At 39.4% G+C, this 26,594-nt stretch overlaps 1 protein-coding gene across 1 annotated transcript in view; it reads left to right on the top strand.

Annotated features, from left to right (window-relative positions):
* Nucleotides 1-9,921: 9,921 nt before the first annotated feature.
* The window catches only part of whrna (whirlin a), an 80,488-nt gene continuing 63,815 nt past the window's right edge, over nt 9,922-26,594 (top strand). Inside the window, 4 exon segments of the mRNA XM_034206321.1 lie at nt 9,922-10,007; nt 11,401-11,619; nt 16,602-16,649; nt 16,651-16,728. Coding sequence (XP_034062212.1) covers nt 10,005-10,007; nt 11,401-11,619; nt 16,602-16,649; nt 16,651-16,728 — 348 coding nt within the window. The 5' untranslated portion in view covers nt 9,922-10,004.

The raw sequence follows: 26,594 nt of genomic DNA, 5'->3' as shown, positions 1-26,594 counted from the left end.
CCTGTTCTCATGATCTGTCCTCTCGAGTAAATATATGTGGAATATGTCGGTCATCTGTGTCCTGGAGGAGGAGTCGTAAATGACAGAGATATGCTGCTTAATACAGGAGATATGAGAGAGAGCGGAGGAGCCATAGGAGGCGAGTTAGATTAACGATCTGGTGCAGATGAATGCGTGGGAGGTAGACCGATCCATGCCCACGTCAACCTTCCTGACGCTTTCTCAGTGTTGATCTCTGGGTAATTCACTTTTAGCTATCTGTGTAATCGCTTTGAACATTTTGCTATGGCAGATAGTGTTGTTTCACAGCAAGGACGTGAAGGAATCTCAGTTGTGGTTCTTTTTGTTAGATGTTTGTCTCCGCTGAATGTACGGTATGCACTGTTCAACCCACTGAATTCGATTTTAAATTGTACAAACTGCTTTTGACTTCTCCAGAGTCACATACAAGCCCCAAAATGACACTGGTTCCAAACCAATCCCAAACCCCAAACACAGCAATACATCTAGAATAAAAAAGATATCTCTACCCTGAGAATAAAAGCCAAACAAACTCAATAGAAACCTGGCTTAGTTCAGAGAGAACTGGCTCTCTACGGATGGCCTGGTGTGCACTAAGAGATGTGGGTGGGAAAAAGCAATCACAAAAGTTTAATGGACATTTTTTAACACTAAGTATATCACAAAAAAAGCAATAATCCTGAGGAAGGTTTTCTTTTAAGGTTCAAGGAAAGGATCTAATAAACAAGAAACACATTGGTTTCTTTTCTTGTGTTCTTTCTTTCCACCTTGGAACATCTGCTGTACAAAGTCAGACGAGAGTAAACTGTAAAGAACATCGAGATAACCGTGGTGGACATAAACATTAAACATCAGCAGTTGAATTCCTCTTATCTTCATGTTTCTTTAGGTCAATAAGGAGCCGACAAAGACTTGTTGACTTTATGTTTTAGTGGACAATTACAAAAACCATTGTCTGTGGTTAAACACTAGCAATCAATGTACCCTTTCCCTGTTGTTTTACCTTTACACTTTAAGAGTGTCAGTGTGTTACTACGAAAACATAGTAACACACAAACAATTATTGTTGTCAAATATTTAGCTAGAAAACCACACATGCGTTGTGTAGCCATAGATAGAAGTGGTTTGTCTCTATTTGCTTGCAACTTCTAGAAAATAAAACACCTCCATGGTACAACCGACTTCCGTAATCTAGAAGCTTCTGGTGGGGGGGTAAAGCCAGCAGGTGGTTGCTAGAGACTCTTTGTTGAGTCTCCCTGGGCATCAAAGATTGCATGTGTGTTTTGGGTTGAATGATAATTCAACAATGGCATGCAGGAGTGGAATGGCTCAACATTCTGGAGAGACAAATCATTATTAGTGTAAGGCATAATGAGCAGTGATGCAGTCATTGAAAAAATAACACGGACAGTTTAGAAGCCTGACGAGAAGTGAGAGACCCTTTCCCATAAGTGTTTACTTCCTGTCTGTCTTCTTCTGTCCCTGGGTGCGTCTCACTTCTCTTATTTTTCATTTCCTCGCTCCTCTGGCTCGGTATCACCGGAAGTTGATTTGGTCTGCGCCATCTTGAGTACCGTCCCAGTAGCCTTATTTTTGCCGGAGGATCGAGGAGGGATAACGGAGGAGCGATAATCGAGGAACTACCAGACCATCCTCTGGTGAAATCCTCAGACACTCGCCCCGCCCCCTTATTGTGTATCGCTCACTGATTGGACGATGCAGCGCATGCACTGATCTGGCTGCTGTCAGACGATCAGCTGTGCGGCGTCATCACAAACGGACGTCGCTTCACGTGACGCTCCGGAGTCCCACCACGTCCCATTGCTCTTAAAACTAATTTCCCTGCTTCTCATGGTTTCTCTGCATCTCGCCATGCTTCCCTGGTGGGAGGGACTAGTCGCAGGGAAATGACGCAAGTGAGGGACGCAAGGAATCCATTTAAACCGAAGTGAGATGCAGCTACTGTCTCTTTCCTTCTATTGCGCTTGATTATAAGTGCTCCATTTTAAATGGCAAACATGCATTCAAATGTTAAGCAGCACAAACAGACTGTCTATTCAAACCACAAAGCCCATCGCTCTCTATTATGTCTAATTTTCTGTTTTTCACTGGGGGTCAGTTAAGTTATAAATCCAAAGTTTTGTGCATACAGTAGAACAAATACAAAAAAAAAAGAATTTCAAAAAGTATTCCATTGTTTTTTGATGGAGAAAAATAATATTTGTCAACAGCTGAGCTTCAATTGAACAGACTTCCTTCAGGGGGTTGATATGACTGCACATAGTCCTTCAATCGTCCTTAGCAACGGTCTGTTCTCCTGAGCAATGGACTTTTAGCCTAAACATTAACAACCTCTTGGATCTCTGAATCGACCAATCAGAAAAAAGAATGTAACTTAGCAGTGTAATGAGATCTGATATTGCTGTTGTAGTGAATGGAGGGTTTTTGATATTGTGGAAAAGTGGAAGTGACAAAGAGTTTAACAATCATTTATAGCATTGTTTTAGTTTGTGTTTATATCTCAGCCCTTGCTTTTTATTTACAGGCTTAAAAATTGAACTGTGATAAAACAAAAAAATGTTTTGCCTATACCTCTTGAACTGTCATAGTGATAACAGCTTTACGTTTATTGTATATCCGCTCTGTCGTGGTTTTTCTTCAGAAAGCAAGCATTACTCTTCCTCTCTGTTCACCATAGAAGGATAAATGACTTCTGTATAGCAATAGCAGGGCCTTATAGACATTACAGTATGATAGAAATCTTATGGATGACCTGAAGTATGATGGAAGGGCGAGCTCAATCAGAAAATAATAAAAAAGAAGAGAACTGCAATGTAATTACAGTGTTAATACTCATCTGTTAATCACAACCATTTTAATATCTCTACCACATTCACTGTCTGTCAGATTTCCTCATTTCTATTTTGTATGCGTCCTATGTGCGTACATGTGTGAGTCAGGTTGCATTTATTTAAATTTAGGACAGTGTTAGAGATGGATTGGGCAATGGGAGGATTAGCGGCGATGGTTTGGTGCAGTGCATTGTGGATGTTTTCCTCCGGCTAATCCCTGAGATTGATGACTTGGTTCCATTAAATCTCTGTGTTGGCAGCGTTGTCAATTACTCATTAATCCTTCTAAGTGTTTACTTCATTTACGGCCTAAATCGTTTCTCTATGTCCAACAAATGTGCATGTGCCTTCTCAAACACGTGACGGGACAGTACTGAGAGACAGACTTGTGTTTAAGAAGAATAGAGATGTTCTGCTTTAGCCCGTTGGATTCACAGTGAAACTTCAGGTTCTTGTTAACCTTGGTGATTTTCGTCCATAATGATTATTGGTCATTCACTCAACGAAATTGATCCGAAGCACAAGCCTCTTAAAGCTTTCAGAAGCACTTAACAGAAATAATTAAATAAGTTATCTCTGAGTCTAAAGAAAAGTAAATAAAGAAAGTTGTCCTTGGAGTTACTTGTAGTTGTTGAAGCAAATTGCAAAGCAAACAAGATCCATCTCCTGGTCCAGTTCCTAGCTTTTTCAAACACTGTTGCCCCAGAGACGCCGACCGCCCGAGCAGACTGCATTGACTCTGCCCAACCATCCAACCAGCGCTAGTCTCATTTACCTCCCAACAGCAGTATTGACCCGCCCCAGATCGAAAGTACAGCCAACAGTTTGTACTTTTGTCTTGGCAGCATTAGAGGGATCAATTTGCACCAGAATTGTGTAAACATCGGCAAAGAACAGCTGCGGTATGGGATTAGCTGTTTTAAAAACATAGAACACGGCAGCAGGTGCTTTGCATTATGGATCATATGTGTCTAAGACTTGCAGCGGGTTTGTTTATCTTAGTTGTTTCCTCCTTGGGTTGTAAAGGAGGACAATTGGACTGGCTTATGGGATAGCTGTGTAGAGTTTCTAGTGTTAGACAGTATGTCGTTTCCTAACAGGTCGCATCACAGGACCAACGACTATGACTTGACTCACCTGCCTTATTCATGTAACATGCCACTTTGCCATGTTGGTGAGGCTGTGGCTCACTTTCAGTTGAGCCTGTTGACTACAATAGAAAGCAATGGGAGATGGTTCAAGTCTGCTAGGCTATACGTTGCTTAATAACAAGGTACATAACTCATCAGTATTGTATGACATAATGCCACTATACAGTGTGAAATGGGAGACTTCAGGTGTGGCAAAAGTCTATCAATATGTGAAGTGAGGTGAAATATTAGCAGATATTTACTTTAATTTCATGGTGTCTGCATCCACATGAACAGTAGGAATTATAAAGTATATACATCAAACCCCTTCAAATGTAAGGGATAACAAGTGACTGGAATAGTTAATATAAATCATATTAAGTTACTGTATATACTTCTGATCATTTACAGCTTGACCTCTCTGACCCAAAACCATCATGTATGTTCTCTGCAGATGATCTGCCTGTACTTCAGCAACTTCTATTTCCTTATAGGGTTTATTGAGCTGTTTATTCGCTTCTTCGATTTGATCCATGACCTCCTGCTCTGTGTTATCAATGGTGGGGGAGTCAAAGATCTAAAAGCCCTTAACTGTAATGTGTTTGTTAACACCCCCCAGCTCAAATGGCTGCCAATTGCATTGTCAATGTGAACTTTATTATTACTGTAGTTCAGTCTTTCAGTCGCTGAAATGCATAAACCCATAATGTATTCGCACTGTACACGCAATCAGACTGCATTGTGGTTCCACTTATCACGGTGACACACACGCAAACTAAACCCATGAGAAAACAATAACATATGATTTATGCTTTTGTTCTTTGCTCTCACTCGGCATCAGGGAAATCACTTCATCGGCAGTCACACTTGATGCCGGTTATACTCTTCGCCTTCTGTCCCCCCCCAAGGCACAAACACATTCAGCTGATAGATGGGGCGGACTTTGAAAATGTTGCCAACGCTGCACAGCATCGACTGCTCTGATCCATTCACACCGCTGACAGATCCGCTCGCCTCCCACTTTCCAACGAACAATCAAACAAATACATTCTAGTTTTGTTACGGCTCGTCGTTCTCAAGAGCCCACCAAGCCTAGTCCTCACCGCTGGCTGTTGTTAATGGACAAAGACACGGTCAACCCACAATGCATCAGGGCCAGCTGAGATGTGTGTCCTTTTTTAATGTCCTGAGCCTTTTGCTTGGTCTACACATAACGCCAAAGAGACATTAACCTTTCACGTGTGTTCATTTATTATGTAAATAAGACTGTGTTGCTGATTTAGCCACTTTTTACTCCATTAGTGACTTTATTTTAAAAACAGACCCTCGTGGATTAATGACAGAAAACAACAATAACAATACTTTATTAAAGGCTGTAAATGTACTACTTTCCTTTGAAGACAGGCTCAAATCATTCAAAATGTGAATCTGCACTTTGCTTATTTTAGTTTAGCTTTTTGCGGAAATTGTGTTTGTTATTCACAACTCGTTTAAAATCATATTTGGATTTACTACTACTACTTTTATTAAAATGCAGTACCATCGGAGCCATTTAATACCGACTTTACAGAACCAGAGGTGTAGGTTTCTTAGACCGTAATGACACTGTTGTTATGAGAGCCAACAAATCCAAATGTTTGAGACGAGCCTGTTATATCCATGGCTTTAACACTTCTTAATTGAGCAGTCATTTTCAATACTGCCACCAACACAAGCATTAGTTTGTTATAGAGACGTTTACTGGGAAAAACAATCATTCTATTTGATTTAGAGAGAGATGTGTTTTCACACTTCATTACAGTCTTCAAAGATTTTCAAAGGAGCCGGTCTCATGGCCATTACATCGCTTTCACACATGGATGTAAAGTGGCAGGCTCTCTTTATTCCCACAAGCCCTGTGCTCGCATGCATGCGTGTCATTGATATGCTCTGCTTCAGTTGGACAATGATTTTATTTGCCACTATACTGTACCTGCAGTTAATTCAGGGTTATCAGCTTTTCCTTTAAGTTATGTTGTTGAGTTGAAGTAGATACAACCTTTCTTCCCTTTTCCACCGCAGTCTATACATGCCTTGTCTCGTTTGGACATGTATTTCTTTCATTGCTTTACATTTATCTGATGCTTTTATCCAGAGAAGATAAAGATACGCCATGAAGATAGAAAATCAAAACGGCGAGATTCCTGTACATTAAGTGCTACGACATTAGCTTTAAATATATGCAGTCGAAACAGGTGGGTTTTCAGTATAAAAAACCACCTGACGGAAGATGTGTCAACTTTATTCTCTCCTGATATCGGCGGGGTGCTAGTTCCACCGTTTTTGAAGCCAGGACTTGACTGATATTAAAAATCAAACTCTACAAACTGGATAAGTTGTCGCCCTCTCGCTTCGGGGGGCATTGCTCCCCAATTTGAGCCTTCCTCATGTTGCGCTGCTGGATGCCTCTCCAGTCTTCAAGTAGTGCCTTCTGAACAGATCATAATTGGGTCTTAGGGCACTTCAGCAATTGGTTTCAGAATTCAGACATCACAAGTCGCTGCTTGGAGTGTGTGTATGTGTGTGTGTGTGTGTGTGTGTGAAAGTTGCATGATTATTTTACTTTTTGGATTTGGCCCTCACGTAAGGCAGTCAGACAATACAGGGATACATTAATTAAGGAATCTGTAACTTCCCCAGTTTTTCATTCAGTTTTTGTGATACTTTTAGTGAAGAATAAAAGTTAAGAGTACATTTTGTATTCTTAATTTACAGCAGAATAATAGGATCATCTGTCTGTCCTTCTGTTTGTGCTCTTATCTGTTTTTGTAAGAGATTGGAATAGGAAAGTCTGAATCTGAACATCTTATCGTTATTATTCCCAAAACTTAAAGCAGTAATATGAAACAATTATAGCAGGAAAGTGAATAATACAAAAATAGAAGGCACCAGTTGAATGATATTACATTTACAAAAAGTACACAAAAGAGGTTGTTGTACTCTATTAGTAGTATCATTAGAATGATTATTGCCATGTGTTTTTGTGTTTGTGAACAACACACTGTGGTTGACAGATCTGTTATGACGGCAGTGAATAAAGTGGATGAAAGGCAATTTGCCTGGCTGCTTTCCCCTCACTGAGCTTTGTGTGTCTGTGTCACTTCAATACATCTGATCTGTGTGTTTGTGTGTGTGGGACTGTGCGCACAGATTGCACGCTTTGATAAACCCGTGTTTACCTCTGCATTCTTCGTGTTTGCGACATCTTATCAAGCATGTGCAATTACAGGGAACAATTAGCGTGGAGTGGTTTCAGCTCTGCAGCCGAGTCATGTGCCCTGCAAAGAACACACGCTTTGAACGGACGACAGGTGGGCCTTCTTTCTTTTACTCTCATAAATCCACCTGTCCAAAGCCACCTGGTCTGAACCCTGGAGAAAGCAGAGACTTTAGTGTTCTTCTGTTGATCCTCAGGTAGAGCCTGGAGGGGGTTTGAATACAGTTGGAGTGTTGCCAACTTAGCGATTGTTCATGATTTAAAGACACATTTCAGATTGTATTTCTATAAAAGAACACAGAAATAAATCCTTTCTTTAATGACAGAAAAGCACTAACCATTCTCAAGAGTTTTTTTGGCATAATATGCAAGGAATATACGAGCTCTTATGCTACAGTAGTTACATTTCCAAAACATTATATTGTGTGCAAGGGCACTCACTTCTGTGTGTTACTCCATAATTGATGCTACTTAATTTGTTACATCATTTGGGTCATTCTTGTTGTCTAAGTCTCCTTACTTTAAGACTTAGTATTTGTTTAGGTGACTCTGTACTTTCATACATTTGATCTCACTTTAAATAAAGTCTAAGCTGGTATTATAAATAGTTATTTGTAATATAAGAATCAGTAATTGCCTACATTTTCCAAAAATGCAAGAACATTCACATAGGTTTTATTTATCAGGTCTTTGCACTGGCAGAAGAAATACACTTCCTTTTGTATAAATGATTTAACAGCCTAGGGAATCTGTTGTATATTATTATTATTGACTTGTTTTATTTAATCTACAGACTCAATTAAATAGTTGTCACCAAACATGTTGATTTGCTCATGATATCATCCTAGCTACTCCAGTTGAAGCCTTCGCAGCACCAGCAGGGTATTTGAATGCTCTTTGCACAACCTTGGGTTACGGTTGAATCCCTCATGTCTCATAAGTCATTTCTTACGGTAATTCTCCTGACACCAGGCACCTTTAAATCTCCTACAGTGTGTGGCCGGGCATTTCTAAGTGATTGAACTGGATGGTTTTCTACAGCCGGGCTTTTTGCACTCAAGCTTGTGTGTATAAAATGGATTTGCCAGACTCTGATGAGAGCGTATCTGTTTTTTTCCTTCCGCGGCAATCATCTGAAAACAGTTTACCTGCCGCTGCCATTTCCCATTACGCTCTGCTATTATTTATATTCCATTATTTTCCCAGCACTTTTTGTTCTGTGTGAAAGCGGGGCAGAGCTTCATCAGCCCAGTGTCACTTTCCTGGAGACACGCCGCATTAGGACCACTGTACGGATGCTAGTCGATTGCCTCCGTTTCTTATTCACATGATGGAGCAGCCGCTTAAACCCACTGCCCCCCTCCACCCCTCCATTACGCTCCGTCTTCCCCGTCTCTCCTTGTTGTCATGTTGTCCTACCTACCTCCCCTGCTTCTCATTGAATCCCAACACTGCTCATTTCACTTTCTCCTTCGTTTCCCCCAAAATGCAGTTACATTTCTCAGACGAACATGCACTATGATAAGCTCTGTTTTGCAGCTATGAATCAAAGTGATGCTCTGTGGCCGGCCGACAAAGTGTCCAGGAAAGAAGCCATGTTCTGAGAAGAAACAATCGGCAGATAAAGAAAAAACACCTTCTTTCTCCTTTCCTAAAACAACTAAACATGATAATAGTGTACTTTTTTTCACAAGTAGTCTACAGTATGTACTACATATTTCATATTATGGTTTCGAAATTGTAATTTGGAATAGTAACAAATTATATACTTATTTGGTTCCTCACCATAATCATTGTATGTAGGTATTTTTTGTATTATTGTGAAGCCCTATTATGATTAGTACACAATACATTGTACAGACAGGAAATCAGGTGTTGGCTAAAGTCTAGTTTGGACGTTGGGACGCCTTAACCAACATCATATTTGAGACAGGACTATGTGTATATTTGTGAACCCATTTCCTTTCCATGAAACATTACCCTAGTTTCCTTTTTTTCAGCATGTTCAGTCTGCAAACGGTGTGACCATGATTACAGTGTTATTCCCCAGGACCCCCTGGTGCTAGTGATGGCTCAGAGGGTTGTGACACATGTCATTGGGTGGAAATGTGCATTGTTCAAATAAAGGAGATAGCCTTCGACATCCCCGCTGTCACATTTTAGACACGATAATAAAATCAAGAAGGCAGGCACTTTTTGGACTGCACGCTGCTTTTAGTTGTTTTGTGCCTTTCTGTACGCAGCTTTCTCATTTTATATAACAGTGCGTCTGCTTATGTAATGCTGAACTTATCTGTTGTAAAGTTCTATCTCAACTTCTGCATTGATGCTTCCAAGATGGTGGGTGGAAGGGGGAGGGAGTGATCCAGTCAGTGATCTTCACTGCTGACAGGGTTTTGTTGCCTCAGAATTGAAGTTATTATCTCTCAGCACACATCACTATTGTGAAATTGATTCAGCCGCGATCGTTGTGCTCCAGGAGACGAGGCTCCTCTGTAATCTGCAGCACTTTGACAAGTAATAATTTGAGCTGTTCCTTGCATCATACTGTATGTTAATCGGCATGCCGACTAAAGGATTTAGTAGGACCTTGCTCGTATTGTCAGCAGAAAACTGATGAGGAGAGATTAATTTAGTTCACTTAAGAGACGATAGAGAGACAATTTGTTTGGTAAAGAACATAGAGCTACTTTGGGAAGTCTTTGTTACCACATGGAGTCAGCTGCAAGCCCTCAATGAGGTATCATGGTTAGGACTTTTAGATTTATTTAACATAAAAGTAATATGACTGACAACTGGAATGACATGACTTAACAAAAGGAAATTGAAAGCCTTTAATATTAATGTTAGATTGTGAAGCAGAAATGCAAATGACTGAATAATGAATCCAACAACAGTATACGGTGACATTTTCTCCCAAAAGCAACACAGATTAAAGGGTCTAGCTAAAACTGTATCCGTTGTTTTGGTTACCAAGTTATGCCAGGTCACTTATACAAAAAAAAGAGTAAGATGAATTTGTTTGAAAGGATCCTGGTGTTGGTCTCATTTAAAGAGTTTGAAAGGAGAGCTCTGAACCTTAAAGTTTTCCCAAAAGCCAGAATGAGTCTAACAACAGTGTTCATGATATTTCCATATCAGCTGAATGAATGAGGTTGCTGATAGCAGCGGCTATAACAGAGTTTGTCTATTTGATAACGTCTCATTCATATTGAGCCTGTAGCTATCAAGAACATGTAAAGCCTTTTTGGAAAGGAGTGGGCCATTTCATCTCAGAGCTTCCACACCTGAAACCTGACTTTTCTGTAACCTTGTTGAACATTGGAGATATCCCTAAAGGCATTGTCCAGAGGAACTCTCGCCCAACTGCTTTCCTATTTAACATGATCAACTTTCTTCGCTCAATCGTTGGTATAACCTTTACTCTCCAACTGAAGAAGGAGAAGGGGGATGAATATTTGGGAAATGGGATTGTTATTAGCGTCTTGGATCCTAACAATGTCTTTTTGTATGAACTCTTTTAAATGCATTGTGAACTATACCTGTGACTTAAATGTTAGCCTGTAATCTTTTCACGTAGAGACTTTTTAAATGACTCTGCTGGAGTAATATCAGCTTTTATAACGGCAGTGTTTTTGATTATCTCTAGTCTGAAATGAAAGCTAAGGTTCTGCTTGAGTTTTGTGCTGCACAAGGATTGCTTGATCATTAAGATCTTAAAACCCAATCAGTCTGATTTCTCAAACCACAGAGCACATGGTAATGCATTGATCTGCAGAGGGATTGCACATACTGCAAGCTATCAGAAGGCAATGAGGCACAGCCTGGGGCAATTCTCAGTCGAAATACGTTAGAAATGTGTTTGTTGTGTGTGCGGTGGGATCTGTTTGGTCATTTGGAGTTTCTGCACTCAGGTACTGCTGGATTGGTTGTTTCTCTATACTCTTGACTTTTCTACCAATGTTAGTCCTACTGTACTTTGAAATTCACTGCTTCAACCTCACTGTGTTTGTTTACCCTGAATGTATTTATGTAGGCATATTTGAGAGCCTTTTGAAATCAATGGAATTACACTTTTCTCTTTGAACTTGCAATTATTTCTGTTGTTAGAATTACAAATGTCTGACTCTCCTCTCCTCAGGTGCTGAAGGGCAATAAAAAGCTCAGCCTCTCAGTGCGATCAGTCGGGCGGATTCCAGGCGGCTACGTCACCAACCACGTTTACACCTGGGTGGACCCTCAGGGCCGGAGTGTGTCCCCTCCTCCTGACCTGACGGTGCATCGCAGCGCCACCCTGAGGAGAACTGACAGCCAGCGGCGCAGCAACATGCAGCTTCTGCAGGACGGGGACGAGAAGAAGGTGAGAGTTTACACGGGGAACACAACACTGGAGTGATGGAAATGTGTCTGTGTCTATTATTTTTAAGTACATTTTTTGAAAGAAATACAAAAGGAGTGAAATATTCATATTCTGAATAACCTGTTCCCAGTATTGTATCTAATGATTCATAAGAAAACATATGTTATTGGTGGCCATGACTTTCATTTGTTTAAAACATTTGCAAAATGCTAGCTTTATTATGCTAATGAGCATCCCCCTCATTTTTTCTTTTTTTTACCAAGCACATGTAATCGTAAATAAGAGAAATATGACTACAAAAATAAATGTTATGGGCACAGTAAAAGGTATTCAACTAATACATGTCTGTGTGCTCCATCTTTTTCTCTACAATCATGAGGTAAGATCCAGTACAGTGGATAAGTATGGAAATGGGGATCCTAGTTATTATCTGGACACTATGTCATTATATAACGCCCTTAGTATCCAGACACTACGCCATTATGTTACACACTTAAATTGCAAGCTGATTAAAGGTTGACATATTTTAGAATTGATTTATTCTGATTCAAGGTTCTTTATTTAGTCATACGAACATAGCTACAGTGTAGTTATGCCGATGAAAATCTCGAGTCACAGGCTTCTCCAACAGTGCAACACAAAACACAGATAAACAGACAAATATAGTGCAAGTAAATAGTAATACAAAAATATATATATTACATGGAAAATAATCCAGTTAGGTGGTCTTCAATGGCTTTACTGGTATTTTAACTGCCAACTCCTTATATACTATGTGTACTGTGTAAATGAAAATATGCTAATATACAACATAACATTTCACTAATTCCGTTGAGTTAGTGATCTACTGGATTCAGAATAAGCTTACTTTGGAAATGATAGATGGTAATATATCGATAGGTTGTATTGATATTTAGATCTCGCTTCACTCTGTTCTTGTTTCTTAAGCCCTCGGCCTAGAAGACTAGAAGAATATATGAAAAACGATCTTTGAGGAGGCTGGACTTCAGTTTAATATACTCACACGGTGTGCTCCTAAATGATTTATCCGGTTCACACATTTCTATTTTTAGGGGGTGAAAGACTCGCACTGCAGAGCCCTGAAGCTAAGCTAAAGTAAGCAACAAAATATAAAAGTCCTTGATCTATAAATCATAAATACCATAAGAGAATATAATAAATGTCTTATTCAATTTCAAGTTTTGCCACTGTAACAGCAGCATTCTTTGAACACACCTTCACACTATCTACAACCCTGACCCTAACTTTCATATTACCTAATGACGTTTTCTCCCAGACATTCAACCAAATCAGTGTCTGAATATTTTTGGTTCTAATAAATAAGTTAATTACTTTCAGGATAATTCTTTCATTTAGCTTGCAAAGCCCCTTTTTTCAGTGAAACTATTCAAATGCTCACCAAATAATCAGATTCCAACACATGTGACCAGGGTGACTTTAATGGAAGTCTGTATTAATAATATAATCACTTTGTAACTCTCGCTTTTATTGGCTAACGCTCCAACACACTGTACATGATGGGCTAAGGGGCGGGACATCTCCAAGCGGTTGACCAATCATAACAGAGCCAGCTAGCTAACCAATCAGAGCAGACTGGGCTCTGGTTTCAGACAGAGGGTGAAAAGAGGTGCTGCAGCACAGGCAGTATGAGAGAAATAAAGAGCTTTTTGAACATTAAAGCACGGAGGCATGTCACAGGAGAGGCACAGAATACAAATTGTAACCTGAAAATTAGCATACTATGTCCTTTAAAGAAAATTACAATAGTAAGTCTCAGTAATTGACATACAGTAGATGATGGAAATAGAAGAAAAAACGTAAACCGTAAATGTAATTGTACCTTCAGTCCCACAAAACTCCACCCTGTCACCACCTTACAACCTGCAGCGAAGGAGCTGTCAGAGCTAAAAGATTTATTACACGAGAAGTTTCCATTTTTTAGCAGCCAGGAGCCACACATTAATCTTACCTTCTTCAGATCCATTCATTCAGGCTGAAGTTATAGCGATGCAGATAACGCTCCGAAATCATAATTCAGTGTCTATAAGATAGTTTCGCCATTTAACCTTCTTTGCTTTTAAAAAGAAAAAACGAATGTCAATTTCTGATTTTAAGGTTCTTTTGAAGATGTCATTTAAATTCAAAACTAATGCAAATTATACATGCAGCGCTAATTAAACTGTTTATAATGTGTGTAATATTATAATATCCTCCTGTGATTACATCAATTTGTCTGTCCAATACAAAGGCTTCAATTACTAACAAAACAAACAACACACATGACTAATTTCAAAGAGAAATGAGCATTATTAAAGTGATTCAGTGATAGCAGCTGATGCCAGAGAACACTATGAGCTCCTAAGGGCTGCCAATAAAAGAAGGATGAAGCTCGTAATTAAAACCTTCTCCTGCATGAATGTCACAGAGAGCATGAATCAGCCATCATCCCAGTGGCTGGCTCAGCTCCAATAAGCAGACAGTTGTTATTAAAAAAAACAAAAACGCTGCAGCGTGCCTTAAGATTTGGAGGAAAGTAGGATTTCAGTGCCAGATGCCTTACCTTCACCGGAGGGACATTGTTTAATAGAGATATTTGCATACGTGTCAACTCGTAGTTGCCAAAGTGCTACTCAGCCCGCTTTTCAATCTTGGGAAAGAGACAGCTTCATTAGGATCAAACCAAGTAATCAATAGGCCCCTTTGTGATGGAGGAAGATGTATCATTTAAAGTCTGGCACGACTCGAACTCTCCTTGTGAAAAACTTTAATGTCTTTGCTCTCCAAATAAATATAGATTTGAAACCGCTGAGTTGAGTTCATCCAAGTATACAGAATGATAGACAATGTGTTTTTGAAAGGCTGTTGATTTCATTAATAAGTATTGTTCTACTTCAGTTCAATCAAAATAAAAGCGATACATTTACTTGAAATTAATGTTTAAAAAGTTGTCGTCAATTGATCGAGGATTCCTGAAGGACTCCTGTTGGCGTTGGCCTCATCCTTTTCACTCGTGGTTAAAACAAATATGGTTTGATTTGAAAGGTGACTTAATGCTGGAGGCTGCATAACACACTACTGTCATTTTAATTAAAAGTCAGGCAATAATTGGCCTTTTTCAATCATGGTCTTAATGTGTGCTGGTCCTGGCCTGATTCTGTGAACAGTGAAAGTTGGTTACCTGGCTAAGAAGTTGAGGTTTGTATTCCGTCGCTCTTCATCAGCTCACAGTGGTTATTCCTGACTCTTCAATTACCCCCCTGCAATATTTCAAAACCATTTGCTGTCAACAAATGCAAAGAAGGCTGTCATCTTGTTTTGTAGATGCACTTATGATGAACGCTAATGGTCACTGTAAGGCTCCCTTAAAAAACGCACTGCATTTTCCTGACTACTTCCATTCAAAGTCAACGCCAGTTAGAAGCTTTAATGTGAGGCTGCAGAAGAAGGACATGTTCGTAGTCATTGACATGTTATCTCTGACATGTCACTTCAAACACCCTTGTTCGTAATACTGCAAACATACATATATTCCAATACTTTCATCCTGGGCAATAAGAAAGAAAGAAAGACTTTTACAAATCCTAGAGGGAAATTTCAATTCTTCACTCTTTTATTTTTTTACATTTCACACAAAGGTTGAAATACACACATGGACAGTTGGGGGTTCGGTGCCTTGCTCAAGGGCAGCTTGTCAGTGCTCAGGAGGTGGACTGGAAATCATATTTAGTCGAATCGTGCCTTGAACTGGCGACCCTATCAGTTTCAGAGCCATATCCCTACGGACTGAGCTAATGCTGCCCCTATAAGCTCAAACACTGTTATGTAACGTCATTCGGCGATAGATATAAAACGATTTAAATGGAAATCGTCCAGATTGACACTTAATTACAAAGTTTGACAATCACCAGGATGTAATGTTGTGTGCCAAGAACAAAGATGGCTTTGACATTAGAAGATTACTGAATTAAGTGGTCTAAAGGCTCAGATAGCGGCTGAGTTGAGGGTAACTCTTGATGAGATGAGCCAGAGGCCCCAAACGAAAAAGAGCAGATTATACCTGATGGAGTATAAAGCAGTTTTTATCAGACAAATGAACCCTTCATCAAACCCTATAGCCTCCGGAAGAGAGAGCAAATAGGCCTTCTCAAAGCTTTCAAAGGCTTTCATAGATCAAGCCGGGCTGGGAGGTTAAGACCTGTAGTATGTAGCTATATGATCTGTGGAAACCATCATTAATCTGTGCAGGTTCACTCCTTCATTAAATAAATGGGAGATCAGCAAATAGGTTTTTCCTGATCAAAGAGTTCTTGGCGAACCACATTACGATGGAACTATATGATGGCCAGTCCAATTATCTATTATGTCTAATGAGTTGTTGCAACAATTGTTGGGTGAACACCCATTTGTGACACAGATTTGGTTCTACATTTCCAAATTTTAAGATTTTAAGACATTCTTAAGACAAGATATTAAGACACTGAGACCTTGAGGATCGCCTATAAAAGAGTTCCAAGTACAGGTGAACCAAAACAGAGTTAATTGAGCGTGGTAAAGATGTCTCTTGCAATGGTATAAGGATTTAAGCTTCCTGCTAAAGTACTGGATGAACACCAGGGGTAGTTGTCCAATTAATACCGGTTGGTGGATTATGTTATAATGGTTGCTCTCTTATCACAGGGATTGAAATGGATGAGTTTTGTAAACAAACGGATTGACCAATTCAAACGCTCCTTTCTCCAATCAGAACAAAATCCCTTTTTATTAATAGCTCTGAGGCACCACACTGAAACTCTCTATTTTCATCCGGCAAATCCCAGCTCAGAGCAGGGCTGTCATTTATTTTATGCGGTGTGTTTCACATTTCCATTTTAAATGTTGATATTTAAGAAGTGTCTGGTTCGTTTAAATATTTAACCCCTGCTTCTGCCGTCTTTATCTCTTTCTCTTTCTGTCTTTCATAGGTCAACTTGGTATTGGACGACGGCCGGTCTCTGGGTCTGATGATCCGGGGGGGGGGCAGAATATGCGCTGGGGATTTACATCACGGGCGTGGACCAGGGATCAGCAGCAGAGTGTGGAGGACTCAAGGTATTACTTTAATCAATCTTACACTTGCAGCCTCACACACCGCCTCACTTTGATCTAACACACGAAACTGTGAATTTGAGATAATAATGGTCTTGCAATGGAGTGCGAACAATGACTCTCTCCCTCTCTCGATAGTGGTGCAAGTAGGACGCATCTTTGTAGCTTATCATTTCTTAACCGTAAATGCAATTTCCAGAAGTATGAAGCTAATGCCCGTCTATATACTAAATACATAACGGTCAAGTGACTTCAGGTCGCCACCGCTAAGCTAACAATGGCTAATGTTTGATGTGATTATGTTCAGTAGTCTCGTTCAGCTTATAGAACACATAGAAGCTTCAGGCATTCACTGGTTGGGTTTTTACTGCTGTATTGTTAGGTTGTAGATCAAAACGTGATAATCTTATAAGCTTGTACAGACCTTGGATCAGGCATCTAACGAAAACCACATTACAAAAAACATTGACCTAAAGACGAGCGAACTAGAAGTGCTGAGTCGCTGACACATTTCTGGGTTATAGGTTCAGATTTCTTAAGCCTTTCAGCACATTTCTCCTCACACAGGTTTCGTTCCTAATACACGTATACTGAAAAAGAAGCTGTAGCCTGTGAATTTAGTTTTTTTTTAACTTTCTGTAAGCCATAGCGACAATATTTTTCAGTTTCATCTCACAGGCCATACAACTATTAAACACCTGAACTTTGAAACAACATCCATAACATTAATCTGGCTGCTACTTAGAAATTATTTATCTAATATATCATATTCCAATCACTTGTATAGACTCTTATTGCACTATTTCTTCACTACTTTTTTTTACTATTTTTCTTTTTGTATTTATTATTTACTTGCACTATTTCTTTCTGTTTTTCTGTGTTATTGTGTTGCACTGTTGGAGGAGCCTGTGACCTAAGATTGTCATTGTCATAACTACACTGTAGCTATGTTCGTATGACCAATAAAAGCCTTAAACATTGAACCTTGATTAGGACTATTTCGTAAATAATAGGATATTTTCTTGCAGCTGTGGGCCCTTTTTCATCTCTAACTATCCTCAGAGTTATTGCAATTGGGCACGGTCGCTCAATATCTTTGACAATAAAGAGCATCTATTGATCCAGTGGCCTTGTATTTTGGACAAAGAGTGAAGCTGTGGAGTAAATTATCTTCCTGTGAGGCGCACTTTCTATACAAAGGAGAGACCACTGGAAAGATTTGATATAACAGTTACTTCCTGTGTATGATTTGAAACCCTTTAAAAACAGGGACGTACATTTAAAGAACATGAGTTTATCGACTATAACATCCGTTCAGCATTTTGTATCTACGCTGTACACACCAACAACCCAGGACCCTCCTTCAAACAAAAGAAAAGCTATATGAAATAAGCTTTTTTAGTGTGCATCTGTAAAACGTTATTTGATTTGACATCCTGAGGGGGCTGAGATTGCTCTCACCTGCTGTCCTAACAGGGATGTCAGAGCCCAGGATCAGGTGCAGAGCAGCTGCTGGGGATTTAAAGTAGGACATTAAAAAGTGCAGAAAAGCCATGAGGGATCAGGCTGTATCCGCACTAGGCCCCTCTAAGATTAGATCCCTCTGTCTAACCAGTGAAATATCTACAATATCTCTGTCCTGAGAGGACATTTCCTTTTTTAAATATTTCATTCACAGTGATAGGACAACGCACCGAGTTATTTCAATATGCCACTTTCTCTCCTTTCAAAAGTGATGTTGATGTACTACTTTGGGCTATTTTCTGGCAAGTTGATTTTCCTTTTCTTCTCCACCGGACAGGCTGTTAAAAAAATAATTGCTTTTAGGTGTGTGAACAAATTCAAAAGTAGCATATGGTGTTTGTTGGATGCATTGTACTGTGAATACACTGCCTTCACATTGGGCATCAAGTCCTGAAAAGTAAACTTCTTTTTTTTTTGTAGTAACACTTAGGAATAGTTTCTTGAACATATGTACGTTTTCCCTATGAGAGACGGAATGAGGGAATGAATGAGGATGAATGAGGGAATGAACAAATATGTTATTTATTTTCAAAACATCCTTAAATTGCTGGAGAGATATTTTGTAGTTTGGGTTGCTCTTGTAATTGTGTAACAAATGGCATACTGTAATGCATCTATAAAAACAACAACTTCCAGATTCCAGATACAGGAACAGGCAGTTACACAACATACAAATATCATCCTGAAAATGAGCATAATTTAGCCCCTTTCATATATGTGTTCACCATATTGGGCCTTATGATAACAAAATGATTAATCTCTCCAATATTGTGAATCCTACATTCATTCAATCAATCAATCAATCAATGTTTATTTATATAGCCCAATATCACAAATGTTACATTTGTCTCAGTGGACTTTACAGTTTGTACAGAATATCAGTATGACAATACGACACCCTCTGTCCTTAGACCCTCACATCGTACAAGGAAAAACTTCCGAAGAAAACCCACAGTTTAAAGGGAAAAATGGGAGAAACCTCAGGGAGAGCAACAGAGGAGGGATCCCTCTCCCAGGACGGACAGACGTGCAATAGATGCCGTGTGTAAATTGAAAAGATAATACATTTGCAACATTCATTGAGTTTGTTGCTGTTAACAGAGACTCGAGTGTGCAATATAGTAAAAACACATCACTGATAAACCAGAACAAATTAGATTTTTACTAAAGGCTTTACAGTACATAACCTTTTTGTATCTCTCTATATTCTTACGCTCCGACTCTCTCGATCATCCACATGGTCTTTCTCTCTCTGTCTCTCTCTCCCCCAGGGGGGTATAAAACCTTTAAACATTAGGTTAATACTCTGCCAAGCCTCTAGCAATCTATACAGTAGTTGCCAGTAAAATAATCATAAATCACACTTCCCAACGTACAAATGACCTACAAGTGTCACTGTACAGCAGCAGTTGCTTTATGTAATCTACATTGACGGTTCACCCCTCTCTTCACGGCTCTGTCTAATACATATTGTGTATTTGTTGTTTCAAAACACATAAGTACGATATCAAACATAAACAGGGTACATACTGATTCTTTAATTTCCAAGGTATTAAATTGTCAAACCTTAGATTTCAGAGCAGCCTCCGTAGGTTTTGCTTACAGATTTGTGTGTCACGGTGACATGGCAACCGAAGGAGAGTGAGGATGGACGCCTCTTCCCCTGAGCCCTTCATCTCACACCTGTTAGTGATCCGCCTGTCAACCAGCCAATTACACAGGCACCTATTAGACGGCCCACACAGGCACCCACACTCACACACAGCGTCTGTGTGTGGAGTGTTGTTAGCAACCAGAAAGGCTTCTGATTATTAAGAAAGGGAAGGAAAAACAGGAGGTAGAAAGGCTTTAATATCCAGTGATACGACGTGCACGAAATACTGCTTTATTTAATATATGCTGCTTGCAAAGTGCCTTAGATATTGTATTTTAGGATTTTTTCGTGGCCACATTTTTCTCCCCTTACCTCAATTTATGTGCCTATAGCTGCATAATATTTTGCATCAAATTCTGTCATTTCTAAATACTAAAAACAATTCAGGGCGGCTTTCATTAAACCCTAAACGGGAAATCACATATAAATATTTGGGAAAACTTATTTATTGCTATTTTCTACATGACACTGTTATTATACCCATGTTACACATCAATACACCCCTATTACACCATGTTTTGCACCAATAATACACCCTTATTATTCCCATGTTCCATTGCAACCATATTACACTGTTATTAGACACATAATGCACGGTAATTAAACTGTTATTACACCCGTATTGAACCCAATATATCCCAATGATGCTGTAATTAGACCCACTTTACATATGATATCACCCGTATTACGCCCATGTTACACTGTTATATTGGACCAATATTACGTACTGCCTGTCAAATTACTGGTTAAAGGTAAAAAAACAAGCACGTTTATTCTTGAGTCTAGGGATTAGAGAAAGAAACAAATATCTTAATAATGCACATGTTCCTTCCTGTTGTGCTGTGTTTCATCCCTGTTGTTTATTTTGAGTGACGAGTAGACACCTGGCATTATCTTCAGGACCAAATTGGGGACAGAATGCGGGGGAGGCGAGTGTGTGTGTGTGTGTCGCACTCACTCAGGAAAATAGTTGAGACACACAAATACTAAACCTAAGGTCACAATGTTTAAAACTATGAGCTGAGCTGGCCATAAAATGGGTAACATACATATTGAATATATTATATCTCCAAGGAGCTCATTAGTTTATAAGCCCGTCTCTGTTGACATCAGCAGCACGGTCACGGCTGCTTCTTGCATTGTTAGTGCTGAGAGCAAGTTCATTAATATATGTGCACTGTAAACAGGGCCTTAAAGGAAAATTCGAAAATACACCTTAATCTAAACAACCGAGATGGAAACTAAATGATAGTCCTGAAGGATATTTACACAGGCGCTGCAGGAATAAGGCAAGGCGAATCATTGAGGCTGAAAGGCTAGAGCTTCTATCCTTATGAAACTAGGATCCTAAACAAGTTCACTATGACATGTAATCATAATTTATATGTCTACATGTATAGTATAATGATTACCGATAAATAACGATAGCTAGCGACTATATGTCCAATAAAAACGACTCGCTGGTATTGCTAAACCTGACCATTTTAGGACCATACACTATTATATATAAAATAATATGTGTTATCCACATGAATGGACTAATGGCAACACATGTTGGTGTCAGCCCATTAAATAGGCATTATCAGGGGATATTTCTAATATTCTATTACTGTACGTCGCATGGCCCAAATTGCACCTACTACAGTATATTGTACAAAACAACATATAACACATTAAAAAACTGAATTCATTGGCACAGACACAGGTGTTGGCAATTCAACGAGGGCTTTTTCCTTGTGTTTTATGTCCCCTTCGATTGACCCCACACATTACTCATGGGAATTGTTGACCTGACTTCCGCCTTTTATAACTATAACTAGCAGTAATAATGGTCCTTTTGTATGCCTTCTTTCGGGGATCAACCATGTGAATATTAATAATAATACGTTTATTTATTATAGCACCATTTACAGAAATAGATTTCACAAAGTGCTTCACAAGTAAAAAGTTAAAATTAAGACCAAAGAGACATGAATATAATAACCACATACATTTTAGGTCAACATAAAAACAAAACACAGACCACGTGGAGTCCTGAAAGGAACACACATAATAACAGGACACATCACACACATTTCAAATAGAAATAAAAGTAAATGTAAGAAGATAGGTCTTCTTCATTAGTTTTTTAAAAGCTTAATAGAAGAAGTCTGTCAAATATAACAAACTATTGCATTGAGATAGGGTTTTGGAGTTCGAATGATAAGTTTCTTATTTAATAAAACATGAAATAAAAATGCATTCATGAGAACATCAGACCTCTGAACTGAATAACTTTGTGCACTTAGATGATGCACTCTGGATTCACTAGAGATAGAGATTCAGAGATAGAATATGTGTATCCACTTTTATCTTCATAATTTACACACAAACATTTTTAGCCTTTCTAAGTTTTTTGTGGGAAGCCGCTTTGGCGTGATTTCTTATGCAAACACAAAGTATGCATAAGCTTTTTCGTAACATTTCTTAAGTAGTCAGTTTGCCTTGTTACTAAAATAGATAATGGGGAATGGAAGAGCAAACTGTTTACCAAGCTGTTTTATTTTTAGAAAACTTGCAAAACATTACAATTATGTTAATGTTAATGTATTCATGCCTTGTTCTCTGTGTTTCCATATTAGCGCTGGCAAATGGCAGCCGTTAACATTTTGATGATGAACCCCATGCTGTCTAGAGCCCAGGGTTCAACTGTCAGCAGGGAGGGAGCTGCACTGCTCTCAGATTAGACACATCCTCTGTTAAAAGGACATCACATGGGTTGATCCGTAGTGTTTGATCATCTTAAACTGTGCGTACAGAAGCACCACTGCCTGTCGCGCTTGTTAAACGCTGCTTTTAACAACTCCCTCCACGTCAGCCTAATGCAGCAGCATCGAAGCCTGGTTGGAGTGTCGTCTTGCTGGATAAATATTAGAATATATTTGTTCCCCCCCAAAAAAAACTGTGGTAGTCGCATATGTTCCTCAAAAGCTATTTCTTTTTCCCCCACTATTTTCTGACATTTTATTCTGAACAATTAATGCCAACTGTAATATTTAGTAGATCAGTTATGGTTACAAGAAGTAAGTAAAGACATTTAGAAGAGGTTTAGCCATCACTTTGTTCACTAGTGTCTGTAGTTTGACCACCTGTAGCTAGAAAACGTGTATGTTTGCCACATTTTTAATTTTTTAATTTAGCCTTTATTTATACAGGTGAATCTCATTGAGACACAAGGGCTCATTCTCAAGAGAGACCTGTTCAGTGGTAACACCACCACACAAAGTTACAGACAGACAGGACACTAAACACAGAGGCAACACTCAAATAAAACATCGTGGAAAGTGGTCAGATATAGCAGGTGCAAACACCCACAGATGACTTCTCCAGCTTTTTTAAAATGAGTTTAAAATCTGTGATGGGTATCAAACTGGTCAGCTTAAGTTCCTGCTGAAGTGTCGAGGGGGCAGAGTATGATATGGCTTTTTTCCCAAGCACCGTGCGCACTGAGGGGACGGACAGAGTGATGTCATTTTGAGATTGCAGGCTATAGCTGTACTGTTTGTGTGATATGTAAGTATTGATATTGATATACTTTATTAATCCCCGTGGGGAAATTGTTTCTCTGCATTTGACCCATCCTAGTGTTAGGAGTGCTGCTAAGTGGATATGACGTTTTTATATTTCATGCACATTTGAGAATGTAAACATTTTTTTATACAGATCCATGACTTACAAGCCCTAGTCGACAGTATGCAGCGACGTTGCAGTGACATGCTTGTAACTTCAGAGAGAACATCTTAAATGTATTCATGCCTTTTTGTGTCCAAGTGCGCAACTAAAAGGAGGACTGTCTTTGATAGACTCTGCACACCCTGCAGTCTTGTACCTGTACAGCATGTTCATGAAGATGAACACGCTGTTCAACTTGTCTTTGACCCTAGTAGAACATGTTGTTCCAAAGTGTGGCTTTTTAGGCTTTGTATACCCACGTGATGCACCACCATGCCTGTTTGTAACAAAGAGCAAAGGATATACGAGGCAGCAGACATCTGCATTACTTTCACTAAGCTTGGCTTTATTGCCATGTGTTAAAGTGCTCTGTAGTGTGTTTATATCCAGTCAACCATGCATTTGCTGTCCTCCTGTACCTCTCTATTACTCTGTCCTTTTGATGTTCTTATAGTGTTATCTGCCTGGATGGAAAATGTGACCTTTATCTTTCATTTTTTCAAAGAAGAGAAAGTTATATAACCTGCAGAACACATTTTAGTTAGGTCTGTGTCCGGGCTTGAAAGATAGTTTGTTCCACTGGGCTACACTCTACATGGCTTGGCAACAAAATGGAAAGAAAACTAAATGTGTGTTCTTCAAATTTGTTCAGCGTTATTGCCAGATTTGCCAGAATGAAACAGCCGGGCGGACATCTAGGTCCTAAGCTTGTTTTTTGTTTACTCGTAACTGAATAATTGATTGTCTTGGAGTTGAAGGCATCATTGAAATTAAGCACATTTGTGAGAGTGCAGTGGTTGGTTTATGAAAAACTGTTCCGCTTATCTTAACAGGGATGAGACGGCACTTCTGACGTTATTACCTCTGTGCAACCTCTTTCTTTTAATGTTAGCCTTTGCAGACCATTGACATGCACACAAACCTATATAACACACTACAGGAAAGGGTACCCCCAAAAAAAGCATTATAGGGCCTATTAATTGTTGTGTTCTAATAATAAAAAATAAATAATGTTCTGATTAGTTTGTGGGATAATTCACACCAATACTTCCTTAATTTGGAAAGCCGATATCATTGTGTTGATCAAACACTCTCAGAAATCAAATACAAAACATATCTTTGTTATTTTGACAACTAAAAAACAAGCAGCTTATTGTCAGGGAGGATGTTAACTTGTTTTACAGAGCAAAGCTTGTTTATTGATGAAGTCAGACTTCTCAGGCATTCTCATTCCTTGGCACCAGAGTGATGTTGACGCTGTTTGGCAGATAACTGTGTGGATAATTGCTTTGCATGGCCTTTGGTTTCTCTGTGCTAGTAAAGACCAGCAATGTCAGGCTGAGGGTGGTGATCTTGATGTGGGTGTTATGAATATGTTGCCCACTCGGTTCAGCTGTAGCTACTGCACACTGAAGCCTGTGACTGGCATACAAATATCTTCCTTATTATCTGGAGGGACAGTTAGTATCATGCAGCACTTCTATCATAAGAAAACTACTATACACATACTTGTGGGTAGCTTCAAAAGAACATACAGCAGAGCAAATCATCAGTTGCTATATCAATATTATCAAGTGATATTAGACATGTAAGCAGTACTTACTTAAATAATAATTGTAAGCTACAAAACACTCCCAGTACAGACAGATATGATAGGAGTCGTTTACAGGGTTTAAATGGATGAATGTTGGACTTGTGTTGGAACTTTGGACCGGGTTTGCATTATTTTAGCAATTTCTTCACTGCATTTTTTTTCTTATAAGAAATAGAGCCAAGCAGCTAACTCTGAACGTAAGTACCCTTTATCTGATAACTTTGTGCATAAACATCCTCAGGGTGCACACTCATGCAAAGGCGTCCCTGATTGTCAGTGAGAAGACGCCGCCTCGTCACTGTCCACGACACCACAGTTTCTTACCCGGCAGCAGACTGTCTTTACCGTCTGCGTCCGTGCGCTGCTTTTCATCTGGCTACTGTGACTTTGATGGATGACTTGTATCGCTCCTAGGCTTCTATAATCATTACAGCACCGAGATGTCACTTCCTCGCCCTTCAGTCTTGGGGAAAATGAAAGCTCGGCTGTGTAAATGTTACCACAACCCTTTGTTGCCACTTTTGACGGGAAGCCTCATAAAACGCTTTGTTGTTTAATGTTGGCGTGTGTAGCATTAGTAATGTGGCCCTTTGAAATGTATTAAATTAGTGTCAACATACAAGTTAATGTACAGTAAATGCCTTTTATGTTTGTAAGTTCTTTCATTTTTATCATCGATGCTTTTATCCAACTAAAGTGCAATACACCAGTTAGATACAAACTCGGAACAAAAAGAAACATGAAGGTAAATTAGCTTCAAACAAGCAAAACTATTGTAAGTGCAGGTGCATTTGTTTCAAATGGGCTAAACCCTTTAAGTGCTACCATTTTACTTAGTGTTATATTTGATGGCTAAGGTAGAGGCGAGACAGGTGGGTTTTCAGTCTGCGACGGAACATATGTGACTTTCTGATGTCAATGGGTAATCATTCCACCATTTTGAAGCGAGGATAGCAAACAGGCATGTTCTTGTCGAGAGGTTCTTCGGTCCAACTTGTAGTGAGGGAATAGCGAGCTGATTGGTTGATGTGTAGCGAATGGCACGTACTGGAGTGTTTGGTTTAACCATTTCCTGGATGAACGAAGGACTGGATCGATCTACATCACGGTGGGCCAGTATAGTGTCTTGAAGCTGATCCGGGCAGCCAGTGAAGGGAGCGGAGGAGCGGTGTGGTGTTGGAGAACTTGTAGGTATATCTTCTGGGTGTGAAACACAGAGGTGTCAAAGGGTTAAGTAGGAAGTCCTTCAATGTGACCCACAAGGCACACACACTTCTTAAATGATGTGGTTTCCTTCAAATGTTGTCCGAACTGTCTAACCCTAATGTGTCCGGGATGACTTCACAACTGCTCTTAAAGCTGTCGACATGTGATCCTTCACAAAAG

This window comes from Gymnodraco acuticeps, unplaced genomic scaffold (assembly GCF_902827175.1).
Source record: "Gymnodraco acuticeps unplaced genomic scaffold, fGymAcu1.1, whole genome shotgun sequence".
In the NCBI taxonomy this organism is placed as follows: domain Eukaryota; kingdom Metazoa; phylum Chordata; class Actinopteri; order Perciformes; family Bathydraconidae; genus Gymnodraco; species Gymnodraco acuticeps.
Note: the sequence above shows the minus strand (reverse complement) of the source record. Positions and strands in the feature narration are given on the sequence as shown.